This window comes from Dendrobium catenatum, unplaced genomic scaffold (genome assembly GCF_001605985.2).
Source record: "Dendrobium catenatum unplaced genomic scaffold, ASM160598v2 fragScaff_scaffold_932, whole genome shotgun sequence".
NCBI lineage: Eukaryota > Viridiplantae > Streptophyta > Magnoliopsida > Asparagales > Orchidaceae > Dendrobium > Dendrobium catenatum.
In genome coordinates, this window is record NW_021319394.1 from 135046 (window position 1) to 150215 (window position 15170).

At 35.4% G+C, this 15170-nt stretch overlaps 1 protein-coding gene, 1 long non-coding RNA gene and 8 other non-coding genes across 10 annotated transcripts; 1 reads left to right on the plus strand and 9 right to left on the minus strand.

Moving 5' to 3' along the window:
• Positions 1-364: 364 nt before the first annotated feature.
• LOC110103610 lies at positions 365-4544 on the minus strand. Its single transcript, XR_002303972.2, has 2 exons — positions 3815-4544; positions 365-3741 (listed from the first exon to the last, which is right to left on the minus strand). It is a non-coding gene; the product is annotated as an uncharacterized LOC110103610 (long non-coding RNA).
• On the minus strand, positions 1761-1862 carry LOC114580310. The gene has a single exon (XR_003701671.1). It is a non-coding gene; the product is annotated as a small nucleolar RNA R30/Z108 (small nucleolar RNA).
• Positions 1959-2058, minus strand: LOC114580307. Its single transcript, XR_003701668.1, has one exon. It is a non-coding gene; the product is annotated as a small nucleolar RNA Z107/R87 (small nucleolar RNA).
• LOC114580309 lies at positions 2880-3031 on the minus strand. The gene has a single exon (XR_003701670.1). It is a non-coding gene; the product is annotated as a small nucleolar RNA snoR2/U65 (small nucleolar RNA).
• On the minus strand, positions 3100-3327 carry LOC114580313. Its single transcript, XR_003701674.1, has one exon. It is a non-coding gene; the product is annotated as a small nucleolar RNA Z112 (small nucleolar RNA).
• On the minus strand, positions 3400-3498 carry LOC114580305. The gene has a single exon (XR_003701666.1). It is a non-coding gene; the product is annotated as a small nucleolar RNA snoR31/Z110/Z27 (small nucleolar RNA).
• On the minus strand, positions 3595-3689 carry LOC114580308. The gene has a single exon (XR_003701669.1). It is a non-coding gene; the product is annotated as a small nucleolar RNA snoR31 (small nucleolar RNA).
• Positions 3811-3906, minus strand: LOC114580311. Its single transcript, XR_003701672.1, has one exon. It is a non-coding gene; the product is annotated as a small nucleolar RNA R30/Z108 (small nucleolar RNA).
• Positions 4017-4115, minus strand: LOC114580306. Its single transcript, XR_003701667.1, has one exon. It is a non-coding gene; the product is annotated as a small nucleolar RNA Z107/R87 (small nucleolar RNA).
• A 1072-nt stretch (positions 4545-5616) lies between the features above and the next one.
• LOC110103605 lies at positions 5617-8119 on the plus strand. Its single transcript, XM_020832391.2, has 2 exons — positions 5617-6002; positions 7685-8119. Exon 2 carries the CDS (start codon positions 7685-7687, stop codon positions 7949-7951), a length of 267 nt encoding a protein of 88 aa, XP_020688050.2. The 5' UTR covers positions 5617-6002; the 3' UTR covers positions 7952-8119.
• Positions 8120-15170: the final 7051 nt, after the last annotated feature.

The following is a 15170-nucleotide window of genomic DNA, read 5'->3' on the forward strand; positions in this document are numbered from 1 at the left end:
GTAGAAATTCAAAGATGCATCTTAGGCTTTGTTTGAGATTTCTTGCTCCTTTCTAAAACAGCTTCATAAAAATTTATAGTTTAAGAAAAATATTTTTAAAAACAATATAAAAAAATTGCAAATAAGACCTTAACAAGTGCTCCACGGCAATGTTTTATGATAATTGTTTTTCATATTGTGCAAAATTTAATGGAAAATGACAAACAATCAAAGGCATATCTATTGGGTATATCTTGCAACACGTACTACAAAGTATCTTTAAGTGAAGTCTTTTAACTTTCAATTTTTTTTGCATTTCATCAAACTATAAAAAAAAAAACAAAAACAAAGCAGAAAGTATAGAATAGAAGAACAGTACATAAGCTGCTCCAAAATCAAAATAATGTTCTAGTTAAGATTTTTTCGGTAATACAGTTTTTTTTTTTTGGGACATTTAGGCCAATTAAAGCAAACTCACACACACCACGTATACACAAAGACTAGAACCCAGGATCTCTTAGTTGAAGCATAAGCTCTCAACCAATAGGCCAAGATGAGCTGTGTGGTAATACAAAATTACTTGAAAAAACAGTAAATAGCCTAAAATATAATGCTACTTCCTTGAGGCAATTTCTGCAACACCTATATTTGGTGCCAAATACTATTGCAGTGAGAAGCTTTTCATTACCATATTTACTACCATGAAAATTTGTAAAGAATATACTCAAACTTTTCATGAAAGAAATCTATAATACAATTGTACCTTACAAAAATTTCGCTTCTGCCAAAACCAATATGAACGTGTTACACCTTCCCAAGTAATTACAAAAATCGCCTCCGTGAATTATTAACAAACAAATCCATAGATTCCTAAACACCAAAACATGGCACTCTAATTTAAGCCTAAGCATACTATTGCCAGTCAATGCATGAAGCTACATGTGTCTTGTGGCAATGGGCAGTCGAAAATTCGGGTAATAGAACATGTATAGAAATAATGCAAAAAAATAATGTAAAAACAACTCGGAATTCGCCAGTGATCCGTTAAAAATCGATCAAGCACAAAAGCAAATTACTCCGTTTGGTCTAAAGCCAAATTCACATTAAATTGTTATGTTTGTAAACAGCAATGAACCGTGCCTACAAAAGATATGAAACAAAGGGACTAAACAGCATGGCCACACTATCATCAGATTTAAAAAGAAATTTCTCATCCACAACTCATCTAGTTGAGCTGTGTAGGAAGGTGTCCTAAGATTAATTCTATGCTTTCATCATATGAAAGATGGCCATGCATAATAGCATAAAAAAAAAAAAGCTTCCCTTAAGAGTAGAAATTATTCTGTAAGGAGACCGGACAGAAAAAAAAAACCGTTAGGAGTTGCTGTTTTTTTATTAAATATTAAAAAAAATAGCAAACATGCAATCATGAATGCACTTTTGTTGCCAAACATTTGTAAAAAAGAAACAAATAGTCAATTAGGAAGATATTTGTAACTCAACAAAAGTATATTTGAAACTTTTGCTGAGTATTTACAAAAGCTCAACAAAATGACAATTAAAACGCAACAAATTAGAACGATTCTTGCCATCCGGTATCGGCACAAAATAATTTCTCCCCTTAAAGAGGGAAAAAAATAAATGAGTAAGATAAACCAACGAAATCAAATTCAGATTCAATGTATTGGCGAGAAATTCCTCGTTCAAGTGTTAGATTATGCTGAGAGTACTTAGGACACAAAACGTCTTTTAAAATAAAAATAATTGGTGATGTAGAAGGCCCACTCAGTGATGGCGATAATAATAATTGGTTCGATTCTGCCAGCAAGAGTCCTCAATAACATCTCAGAAGAGGGAGCTTCTTTATCATCATAGTGGCCTTCGCACAAATGAAATTTAAAATAACTGATTCGAAGAAGCGTTAAAGCAGCGATGAAAAACAAACCCTAATCTAAAAATACGAAAGAAATTCAAAAGGAGAAAGCTCAATTCTGTTGAGTAGTCGACATACAGATCTCTCAAAGAGAGACTTGTAATACGGTCTGTTGAGCTTGAAATTTTTGAATCATCACAGCAATCCCCTTTCAAACGAGCTCAGGTAAATTTAAATTAAGCAATACGAATGAGAAACAATTATATTCATGAAAAGGTTGGAAATGCTCCAGACTCCAGTGATGTTGTTGTTGTACGCTTAGGAATAAATTTAAAATGGAGCAGAAACAGAAAGAGAAAAAAAACAGGCTTTCCTCCTAATTCAATAATGGAACATCAAATGCAAAAATAAAAAACCTAAGGGCATTTGCTCAACTGTGAGGTCCAATAATGTTAGTCATCTACCACTTTTACCAAGGGATGTCCTATCAAGAGAAATTATTCTGTGCATAATCCTGACATGAAAAACCGTCCCGATTTACTACATATTTTGTGAGTATTTATTGTATATTTCCAAATATGCAGTAAATACTCACAAAATACACAGTTGTAGGTATTAGTGAGTATTTGCAGAATATTTTATAATTATTTGTTACATATTTCGCTAAATATTTCCAAAATACAGAACAACCAGAACGATTCTTCCTGTCCAAACTAAGCACAGAATAGTTTCTCCTACCAAGAGAACAAAAAAAGGACACTTGATAAAACCTTTTTACCCCTATTTTAAAATGGATATCAGAACCACCCCATATGAGGGAGAAATTATTAGGTAAGACACTGAAACAGAGAGAATCATCCAGATTGTCTACAATAAAAGCGCAATCAAAGTATAGTCAAAACACAATTATTACAATAATTGCGCTTTGACTGTGCTTTAAATGCGCTTTATTATAGACAAACCTAATAATTTTTTCCATCCGAGGAGAACTAGTGCACATTATATTCAATATGCACAGCAAACCTCTGAATGTAATCACAAAAACGGCTCCATGGATCATCAATAATGAAATCCAAAGATTCCTATAAAAATGTGAAACACAATAAAACAGTTCAGTATGTGCCCAATCATAGCATTACCAGTCAATGCACTAAGCTACAGATAACGTGGCATTGGGCAGTTCAAAATAAGGATGATGTATAATTTAGTAGAAAATGGCACTACAACAGGATAGAAAATAACTTGGAAACCCTCAGTGACCCGTTTAAAATCAAGCACGCAGCCAGTCACTCTATACCAAAAACAACTCCTTCGCTGTACTGAATCAACTGCACCAATTCTACCTAAAATAAATTAGATTTATGAAGAGGTGGTTGAAGAAGATGAAGTGAAGAAGAGTTGGAAAGAAGATGACATGGCTGCATACAGTGTCATACGGCACTTCCTATCTGAGGTCTTTGCCTCCTCACAGGGATTCATTAAATTTACATAAAGAAAAAGGACCCACAAGAATTTATCAAGGAAATTGGACAAAACAGAATGGCCACACTATCATCAGAATTAAAAAGAATTCTCATCCACAACTCTAGTTGAGATGTGTAGGAAGGTGTACTAAGATTAATTCTAAGCTTTCATCAAATGAAAGATGGCCAAAGATGATAGCATCATAACCACAAAAAACAACGTTAAAACGTTTTTCTACAAAGAAAAAGTAGAAAATAAGATAAGGTGTACCGATGAAATCGGATTCAGAAGCATTAGAAGGGATTCAGCACTTGGACATGAAGGTCCTCAGTTCAAGTGTTGGATTATGCTGAAATTAGTTCATCACCATCCGATTGATGAAATGTAAATTGATAGACCTAACTTAAATCTGACCTTCAAAACAGCTAAAAACGACGGAAATAAGGTTTTCGGAAAACAAGCGATGGAGAATTGTGGAGAATTGTGACGAAGGCTTACTCAGTGATGGCCATTTAAATAATTGGTTCGATTCTGCCAGCAAGAGTCCTCAACAACATTCCAGAAGAGGGAGCTTTTTTATCATAATATTAGCCTTCCCATAAATCAAACTTCGAAAAGATTAGAAGAAACGTAGAAGCAGCAATGGCAAGATAAACAAACTCTAATTGAGAAAATGTAAATTTGCTAGTCGAAAGAAGGAGAAAGCTCAGTTCAGCGGGATAGTCGACATACAGATCCCTCTATGAGAGACATGTAATCCGGTCTGTTGAGCTTGAATTTCGCAGTCATCACAGCAATCCCCTATCGTTCGAAACAACGCCAATAACACGTAGATCCAAACGCTAAAATAATGGAAATATGATAATTATCAGCAGGCCAAACTCGAGCAGTTGACTAAGAGATGCTACAATATGAGCACGCTGATCTTTGGAGAAAAAAGGAGATCAAAATAGTCAACAAAGGGAAGTTCGTGTTGAGCACAATGCCTGTGGCCCGGGGCCGTGCGGCAGATTTCGAGAGCCACATAGCATGCTTGCAATCCGATCAGGTAGAGTTCTAGGATGGAGCAACTGGGTAAGCAGAAGCATGGAGGTTTTTTTGCTAAGTCTCTAAAGCAATTATGCTGCAACTTGAAAGTAATAGAGGGTGTGAGGTAGGTTGCTCATGAAAAAGCGATGAGAGGAAAGACGAACCTGGCGGCTAGGGCAATATAACGATATGTAGAATGCAGTGCATCCCAAACCCTAATCTTAAGTTCCTATTTATAGAGAGAACTTAGCAACGTTTACAAATAAGTTCGATTAAAATTATAAAATTGCGCTAGTATTAAAAAAAGCTTTACATACCTATTGGAAAAAATAAATTATCATAATTTTAAAAATACATAATAATTTCTAATAATTCTATCGATATATATACTATTCTATTATAAAATTACTTAAACTTTCTTCTATATAAAATTCTGCTTTTTTATTTTATTTCTTTAAATATTATCTCATCTCTTTATTATATTATGACTAATTTTAAAAATACATAATAATTTCTAATAAATCTATCAATTCACTTACCTTTTCTTCAAAAAATAATTAGGTGCAATGTCTGAACTTTATTGACAATAAGACAATTGTTTTTTTTTAACATAGGATATACGGAAAAAAAAAAAAAATTCCCCACACCTGATTCCAGTCTAGTGACTGTACCAAATAATCGATGGGTCTGATTTGAGTCGAATCCGGGTTGACTCGGATCTAAACTAATTAACTCGAATCCGACCCGTTTTTACAAATAGGTTAGGTATTACAACATGGATCTTACATGCACCGGTTACCGGATTTACTCAACACGATATGCTAACCTGTTTGATTCAAAAAAAGAGGCGACAAGCGATGTTGGTGCAGTCTGCGGGTGTGGGGTCGACGTTGACCACGAACAGGCTGAATGGACTAAACACAATATGAGAGGACCTACGAAAATCGGGAAGTGTGGACTTGTTGGCTCGCACAAGAGCCATGAAATGAGGCACGGTGGGCTGACAACTGGACTAGACATTGTCACATGACACGTGAGCGCCAACGAACCAAACGACTAGACGTCCAGACGAGATCACGCTTATGGGTGTGAGTCAAAAATTTGATTCATTAACCTGCTCGCAAGCTGAGCTTATCGAGCTTTGAATTCGTATAATAAACAAACTCTAATTTGAGTTCAACCATACTCAACTCAAAAGCTTATCAAGCTTCTCAATTAAATTATTATAATATCATTATTTTTAAAATATTTGAAAACTTATTACAGGTTATACACCGAAAAACCCTACCCGCCCGCGGCAAAGCCGCCCTAACTCTTTTCTTATCTTCTTCACCTCACTACACAAACCGCATCGTGCCTTCGCCTTCCACTGCGATTCCGCCTGCAAAAAAGTTTCTGGTTGCAGCCTCCTCTCCTGTTTCTTCGATTCATTCCACCCCAGAGAAGCCGAACTCTCCTTCCTCCTTCTCACTCGCCTCTCTGTTCGCATAGCCCTGCTCACAATCGAAGCCCCTCCTGTCTCTCTTCTTCCTCGCTTGACCGAACCCCAATTCCTCCGCCGTCCTCCCATCCGAGCCGGGACAGAGCTGCGCAAGACTCCTCCCAGGTCCGGCCCTCTCTCCGACGCCGAATCCCCTTTCGTTCCTCTCTCGCAAAGGTAATTTGTTCCCTTTCTTTTTATCATGCCTTTCTTGTTTCCTTGCAAGTCGATTGGATTCGGAACCACCTTACTGCATGACTTTTTTTTTTCCTTTTCACAAAATTTAGGCATGTGTCCACAATCAATGTGTTTAATTCAATCTTTCTTTATTTGTTATCATTATGTTAGCCAGTGTTTCTTTTTCTTTTGTGTGTGCCGCCAAATCGATTAATGCAGCATTTCATGTGGAAGGATTTTATTACTGTTGTAAAATTGATCTATGTCTCTTAAAGGGTGTTAGGGTTAAGTTATGCAAGCTTGCTCTTGATCTGGCTCGAGCATAGCTTGGTAATAAGCTTACGAGCTGTTTCGATTAGCTGTTCAATTTCCACTCTCCTTAAGAAAACCGTGTAACATTTTTTTCCATTAGCTGTTCCATGCTTTGCATTCTCTACATTTTCGGCTTCAAAACTTAGGTAATTAATTTATCTGTGCTGCTTTGTTTTTCTATATTTTGGTAGCTGCAATATGATTACATGAAATAGAAGATTTCCGTCCTTCAAATTATAGCTTTTAAATTCAATCTTATATTTAACATAAGTTTCAGATTTTGCTTTACATTCTTATTAAGTCTCTCATTTAGGCAGCATTTTCAGAATATGGTGCAAATTCTAAGATAGGTTTTGATGTAGATAGTAGTGCAAGTTCAAATCTAAATTCAAAACTTATGTTAGATATAAAGTCTTTCTTCATTTTAATATCATCTTTTTAATTCCAAAAGGAGATTAATATATTTTATATATCAATAGCATTTTCAATTGGCTTAGACTTGATCTCATAAATAATTGGTTCTTATGTGAAAGTGGTTGATGAAGTGTTCCAAGCTTCTCCTTTAAAATACTATGCAAATGTTAATGCACTTTTCCCAAATGCTAATGCATTTTTCCCTTCACAATTAATATCTTACTTTCCAAAAATTTACATTTTATTCCAAGAAACCATTAATAGATGGCAAACATCTCTCCACACCTTCCCTTTCCCAAACTATAATAAGAAATCATTCTTGATACAAATGCATAGAACGAACTACTATAACTCCCTCATACTTGAAATTGAACCCAACTTGTAAAGACAAGCTTCCAACTTATTTATTTACTCCTACTCAACACTTAAAATGTCAGCCTTCTGATGACCCTTTTAGTAGAGTAGATGTACTATATCCGACCTATGTTCTGAAAGGTACAATTAGACTTAAAAAACACTTGGTTAAAAAGTATTAAAAAATAATATTTTTTATTAGATTTAAATGAAGATTTGACTATTAATAGAACAAAATGGAGAAAAAGATTCAAGCAGCCAACCCAACGTAGTGGAATGAAGGCTTGTTTTGTCCCACTACATTGGGTCGGCTACATGAATCTTTTTTCGTCATTGTCCTGTGAAAAGTCAAATTCTCATTTAAATGTAATAAAAAAAATATAATTTCTAATATTTTCTACCCAAGTCTTGTTGTTGTTGTACAAGTTACAAATTTGATGCAGATGAAATTCGAACCTAAAAATCCTGACAATGATTTCAAGATCTTTACCTATTTTGTTAAGACACTTCATACATATTTTGTAGTTCTATGATCTTGATAAAGTGGATAATACAAATCAAACTTTATATATGCACCATTGTCATTCTTTGCCATTCTCCAGATGACAGAACACTTTCAAGATTCCATTTTTTCTGCACCCAGAGTGAAATTTACTTTTCTTCTTGGTTCGGAAGCTTTTTCTGTTGATTCAAAAACAGGAAAACTATCTCAACAGTTGGCAGAAATGAAGGAAGAGAGTATGAACATACTGAAGGAATACATCACGAAGCACAATGTACCAAATGATGTTCCTGATGAACCTATCGAGGCATCATCAGAGGAAGGTGAAGAAAATAATCCACCAAAGAAATCAAAGAAGCAGAAATGATCCCTTCTGAAATTTAGGGTTATAAATGTGCCTGTAAGATGGCTACTTTCTTCCTTATTTGTCCAGTCTTTTAAAAGCTTTGAATGAGCAGCTTAACTTGTAACTTAGAACAATGAAACAATTGCCGTTATTTGTAGAATAAATTCTCTTTATCTTGCCTTTATTGCAGTGATGGAATACGCACTTTGGCTCCTACTACTCCAGTTTTTTAGCTTCACATGATTTATCACGCATTAGTTACTTGCTTCACTCTCTTAATTTTCTCTGTTTTTTTCTACATTTATATGGTTTCTTTTCATTTATTTTTTTAAAACAAATTATCTAAAAGACAGCCTGAGGCGTGTTTTTCAGCAAATTATATTTCCCATGTTCATATACCTCTTTACCTATATTTTGTTGGTTTATTTATGCACCCCTTTAAGTGGGCAAATTATTGCATCAGGTCACCTGACGGAGAGATCCGTTCGGATCTTTACCTTATTATTCAAATAATATTTACTTTCCATACCCAATTCTTCTATTCAACTCTCCATATACGTAGGTTTTCTTCTTCTATCTGCTTCATCTATGTATAGCTTTTTCGATTCTTTCATCCTCTTCAACTTGCAGTAAGTGTTATTCCCTCTTTGACATATTAAATTTTTTTTAGTTCTCTTTCATAAATGCTCCATTCATTCTTCTCGCAATCATTTAACAGTTAAGAAGAATATGATACCCTAGATACCCTAGTACTCAAGAAGCTATGTAGTAGTAGTAAAGTAGCTTCATGCTCTGCTAGGATTTTTCGCGAATCCTAGCTACCTTCATGCCTTCCTCTGGGAGGGACTTCCCCTCCTTCCCTTGTCCTAATGTCCTATTCTGATTTCCCCGCACTCTCATCCTCCAACCTTCCCACCTCTTCCATTGGTGCTTCTCTTGTTTGGAAGCTTCTTATCGCTTCTCAAAATATTTGAAAGTCAAAATTTTTAACGAAATTATTCATGGCATTTAATTCACTTTAATTTTTAAATATCACCTTGATATTCTACTTGAACTCTTGCTTGGTATTATGGTATTTGTTATGTTAACGTGACAAATAATTGTTTGGTAGTATTGTGGTTAGGCTAAATAAAATCAGAATGAAACAATCCTTTTACACCGGGTCTCACAAAGATATTTTTGATTCCGTGAGCGATACCACAGACATGATCTATACTTTAATATGTCACAAACAGAAATGCAACATAATGCTAAAAGTGGGGAAGTTGATAGGCCTGAGGAGAATCACAACTTACAAGCGACAATTGGAGAAAGAATTCAAGATGAAGCTATTAGACACAATATCGTCATTGATTTATGGAATGCTCGCTTAAGAATTTTAGTTTGTGTAATGTTTCTCTAACCACATTACATTTTGTACTAATTCCTTCATTTCTTTATTTCAGATTGCAAATCAAAAAAATCAATCTTTGTGAAAATAAATTGGCAGTGTAAGCCTTAAAAAAAAAAAGAAAAAAAAAGTTTCTATTATTGCTGTGAGACTGCTGTCCAACATTTTTTGTCAGCCTATATTTAGCATCAGCTAATTTTCCGGTTTATTATATCTCTAGCCCCAATTTATTAAATTTATTTTAAATATATATACATTTAAAATGTGAAGAAATAATTAAAAATTATGTTAAATTTAATAATTTTAAATATCATTAGAATCTTACCAAATTTTTTCCATTTGTCGGGTAAGTTTTTTTGCTTCATAGGAATCTGACGAATATAACATTATTTTCATTTCACTAATAATATAAATAGTGACTATGTAATTATAGCCAACGCCAGGGTCAAAAAACATAAAATTATAGCTCTAATTTTAAATTTACCATGTATAATAATAAATGACTAATAGTTCTTAATCATAATATTTTCCGAGTTCAATAGTTATATAAAGCATACATGCACGCATATATGAACTTTTTTGTTACTGTAGACAGAGAGGATCCGAACGGATCTCTCCGTCAGGTGATCTTTAATTGTGGCCATGAAGAAATTATTCTGTGCGGTCACTGTATGGTTCGGATGCGAATCAGGATGTGTCATGTCACCGGTACACAACATCGGTACATAACAAAAAAGTAATATGATGCGTCCTGATTCGCCTCCGGATGATGTCCGATGACCACACAAAATAGTTTCTCGTGGCCATGACATGTTAGGGAATATGGAGTTTTGACAGCTTCAAACTAAATCTATGCCACCTATTTAATGAAGTGATATGTTTCACATCTAATGTCTTTAGAATGCATTTTAACAATGATCTTATATTGGAGAGATTACAGTACATAATGTAATTGTGCAGTTAAAAAAAGTGATGCAGAGAGCAGCAAAGCTTTTTCTTGGTGCGTATTTGTAAGAAACAAAATAGAAGCATGTACTGATAAGTCTGAAGTATATGTGAATATCATAAACAATGATGTCTTTGGTTATGTTTGGGATAATTTTCTTATTATTTTTTTAAAAAGCTGATTTTTGTATTAGAAAATTGCTTTAAAAGCAATAAGAAAATTGTTCAAAAACAAAATCTTCATGTAATGTTGGCATGCAGTATGGTGCATTGCTTACTACATTATTGAATGCCATGATGAGCAGGTTCATCAAAAAAGAGCTTTTGACAGTGCAAAATATGAGCTTTTATTCTGTACGGATACCAAACGAGAGAATCGTCCGGTCCAACGGTACCGAGTGTGGATACCGAGCTAGGTACCCACCAATGAGGTGACGTGACCCATTTTTATTGATCTACTGACGTCCTCCGCACTCCGCATAGAATAATAAATCGGAAAATAGAGCCTATAGAATGCTATGTAATACTCAAATGATTTCATCACCAGCTATTATAATGAGGCCCATCTAGAGAGCATGACAAGCATTTTATGGAGCAGAATGAAGCATTGTTTGGTCCTTAGATGGCTATTATGGTGAGAGGCATATGTATTGCAATTATCATTATGAGGAAGTCTATCAACATGGAGGAAAGCAAACATCTAACCTAGCAAAATAGAGCGCTAAGGTTTTGGTTGAATATTACGAGATGGCATGGTCAGGTGCACCATGGTTTTTCTTGGTAAACCCTTCACTCCGCAGAAATTGTTGCTTGATTTTGTTCCGAAAAAAGAAGAGTTCTCCTCGATTCCTCTTTGGACCAAGATCAAAAATCTCATTTTTTCTTGTTGGATCCCTGAAGGAATTTCTAAGGTAGCTAGTTGTTGGCATCCCTTTAGTGATAGATGCTTTGACAATGGCAAAAAATCAGGCTCACATTTGCTAGCGTGTGTGTTCAGGTGAATAGCTCTTCTCCCATGCCTGATAAGATTTACATTTATGTGGATGGTAAGATCTCCCCTCCTAGAGTTCTTTGTAATTAGAAACCCACCTTCTTCTTCCAATGTGGCTCTATTCTTCACCGGCCGACCCTCTGCCCCAAAAATCCTACTCACCCTCCTCAGAAGCCTGTCACTTCTCATAACATATCTACCTTCACTCCAAACCAAGTCCTACTCTGAACCATAACTCACCCTCTGAGGCTCCAATGAGGCTCTTGCTCTCACTGACAATACCCCACCCCCTTCTTCCTAGGCCAGACCCCCTTTCTCTGAAACCTTCCCTTGTCACCAAAAATAAATATTATGCCATCTCTGAGCCACATGATAATGTTGATCTCTCTCTTATTAGTCATAATGGCACAAATCAATAAAAATTACCAACCCTGGTACACATGTAAATCATCTTCTGCATGTCCAAGATTGACCCACCAGTCAACAGTAAAGGTCAAAAGCCCTATCCTTCAAACCCAAGCACAGAACACTAAATCCATTGGACCTAAAAATGCCAAAAAGACATCCACCCCCACCTCTAAATCCAAATAACCCTTCCTCTCATGGCGGCTTGGAACGCCGGTGGGTTTAACAACCCATATAAGGTCTTGTGTTGTAAGCAATTTGTTAGCAAAAATAATTTAGATTTGTTGTTTATTCTTGAAGCAAAAATTTCTTCCATGTCTATCTCCGACAACTAGTTCCTCTCTTCCCATAAAATATTTAGCCATGAAGCTTCTTATGACAAAACACTCTAGTCATGGTCATATCTAGATAAAATGGAATGCTCAAAAGGTTGATTTTAGGCCTTTGTTTACCTCTATAGTCAGCTGGTTCATGGAATTATTTATTTTAGCCCTTATGTTATTTGTTACATTTTTGTGGTTTATGCCTCAAATTCCTTCGATGAAAGGCAGCTTCATTGGAAACAAATCTCTGATTTGGCTTGGAATATCTCTATTCTTTTAGGTTCAATTTTGGCCTTAAGATGAAAGCACTTTTTATAGACTTAGGCTTCGTTTGGGACGGTTTTTTTATTGCTTTTTAAAACGGATTTTTAGTACAAATTTTTTAATTTTTGTACTAAAACTCCATTTTCAGAAGCAATAAAAAAAAGTCCCAAACGAAGCCTTAGTTGCGATTCAGTGTAGAGCTCCCAAAAGCAAAAAGATATCCAAATTTGCAAGGTTATTTCATTGAGGTTGTTTCGAGGATTTTATTATATTTTCAGCGGCATTAGGTTTTTGTTTACGAAGACTTAGGCATTAGGGTTGTGATTAGTGATTACCCCAATTAAATAATAATGAAATTAGTTGCAGTGGTGAAATGAGGTAGCCATATATTGGACAAACCTGTACAAAATTAGAGTTTTGTATGTTGATCTTCTTTGCTATTTTCTCTTTGTTTGGCTATATATTTGAAATATGTTTGACTTATTCTTATTAGGATAAGCTAACTATCAAGTGCCAACATTATTTAACCATCACCATAATAGAAAATTGATTATTTTATCATTAATCTGTTTTATCAAATTTATTTTTCCATATTCCCAATGCTAGATACAAATTTTAGCTCTCAAACTTGCATAAAAGCACTTTTTTTTTTTCTAATTGTGGGGAATTCCAATTGTAGATCAATCCATGTAAATCTTGCATAAGTTGGTGTGTTTATAATACATAAAGAGTTGAACAATCTTTCAGAAATCTATTATGGTCGCTTCAAAGTCTACTATTTCATGAATCAAGTTATTTATTTATTTTTTACCTTTCAAATCTTATTTTAAATTTGATTAGCTTTTCAATTTTGATTGATTGTTAAATGAGATTATTTTATTTTTCTCATGATAACATTCTTCTTCAAATATTGATAAAATTGATTTAAAACTGTAGACGTTTGTGATGACAGCATTTTCTTATTGTTTTATTTGTCACACCATAATTATACAGTTTTTATTTGAATATTATTATTTTTTTTCTTAAAGAGTTTGTCCTAAATTTTTTTTTATAGTAGTTTTCAAAACAATAATATTCTCTATAAAAATTTTATAGCAATTTTTATAAAAAACTGTTGTCATCCCGAACAGATCCTTAGATGTTAAAAATATAATCGAGCCTCTCATTTAATAAGTTTCTATTATTGCTGTGAGGCTGCTGTCCAACATTTTTTGTCAGCCTTTATTTAGCATCAACTAATTTTCCGGTTTATTATATCTCTAGCACCAATTTATTAAATTTATTTTAAATATATATACATTTAAAATGTGAAGAAATAATTAAAAATTATGTTAAATTTAATAATTTTAAATATCATTAGAATCTTACCAAATTTTTTCCATTTGTCGGGTAAGTTTTTTTGCTTCATAGGAATCTGACGAATATAACATTATCCACTAGTATTGCAATTGATTACAAATGAGGCCCTTCCTTGGGAGAAGGCCTTAGCTTGATGTACATTTTATAGAGTACATTACATGATGTGAATACAAAAATTCACTATTGACGTGTACGTTTGGTCGGGAGGACCATAGTATGGTGACGGAGGTCAAAAGAATCTTAGTTGGCGGGCAACAGAGGTCATAATGACTGTTGTATGGCGGGCGACGTAAGTCAGGAGGATCGTAGTCGGCTAGCTACGGAAGTCGGAAAGATTGTAGTCGGCGGGCGACGGAGGTCGGAAAGACTGTAATCGGCGGGCGACGTAAGTCAGGAGAACTGTAGTCGGCGGGCGACAGAGGTTGGAAAGACTGTAGTTGGTGGCGACGTAAGTCTGAAGGATCGTAGTCGGCTGACGACGGAAGTCAGAAGAACTGTTGTCTGACGACGAAGGTCAGAAGGACGGCGTCAGGTAGAAGTTCAACAATGGAAAGAAATCCATCTTCGGATAGAAAGTCCAGCGAAAGTCTGATAACCGGTAGAAGTCCGGCGTCGGGTAGAAGTCCGACATCTGTTGGTGGCCGAGGAGAACTCCGGTATCACTTGGGTGGAGTTTGGGCGTCAGGGGGAACTCTGTCGTTACTTGGGGCAGAATTTCAGCAGCCCATGGAAGTTGGACAGAATTCTGGCGTCCCGTGGAAGTCGGGCAGAATTCCGGTGCCATTTGGAGTTCGGGCGGAACTCCGGCGGTGGTCGAGGAGGAGTCTCTTCCCTCATATTCTTCTCTTCTTCTTCTCCTTCTTCTTGCTTCCCCCATGCTTCGCCCCTTTCAATGAAGAATGAGGGGGTCTATTTATAAATTTATGGAGTAACATGGCCAGTAAATAGGTACGAGATCATGGGCGAATCGGGAGTGGTTTGAATGGACGGCCGATATTGAATCCCTTGATCATGGACCATTCATCAGACATTTGAGGGTCTTAATGATGTCAGAATTCGGCGATCTTAGGCTCGTTGGATTCATCTCGTCGAGCCATTCAATTCGACTATAAGCTCGTTAAAATCGAAGACCGTTTGGTAACTCAAATTGTGGTTCGAACCTTCCAACAACGCTTTGGGTCCTTGATTTGGACTCATTTGGGCTCAGATTGAGTCAAATTTGGTGTCATTGGGTTTGTATTTCTGAGACACTCAATTTGACTGTAAGTTTGCTAAAATCGGAGTTCAGATGCTCCCGAATTTAATTTTTGATGTTTCCGTCTTGATTTTGCCTTGAGATCCGTGCCTGATCAAGATAATTTTATGATGACGTATCCATAATAATAAATGAATAATAGTTCTTAATCATAATATTTTCAGAGTTCAATAGTCATATGAAGCATACATCACTAATTAAGTATACATGCACGCCTATATGAATTTGCCAAGAACATTTGTAGTATATTATGGTGTATATTTAAAGCATCGTTTAACATGACTTTTTTTGCAGCTTTCTAGCATGTG

Bases quoted from the DNA above. Each gene is read 5' to 3' on its own strand.
- LOC110103605 (XM_020832391.2), top strand. From the start codon at position 7,685: ATGACAGAACACTTTCAAGATTCCATTTTTTCTGCACCCAGAGTGAAA.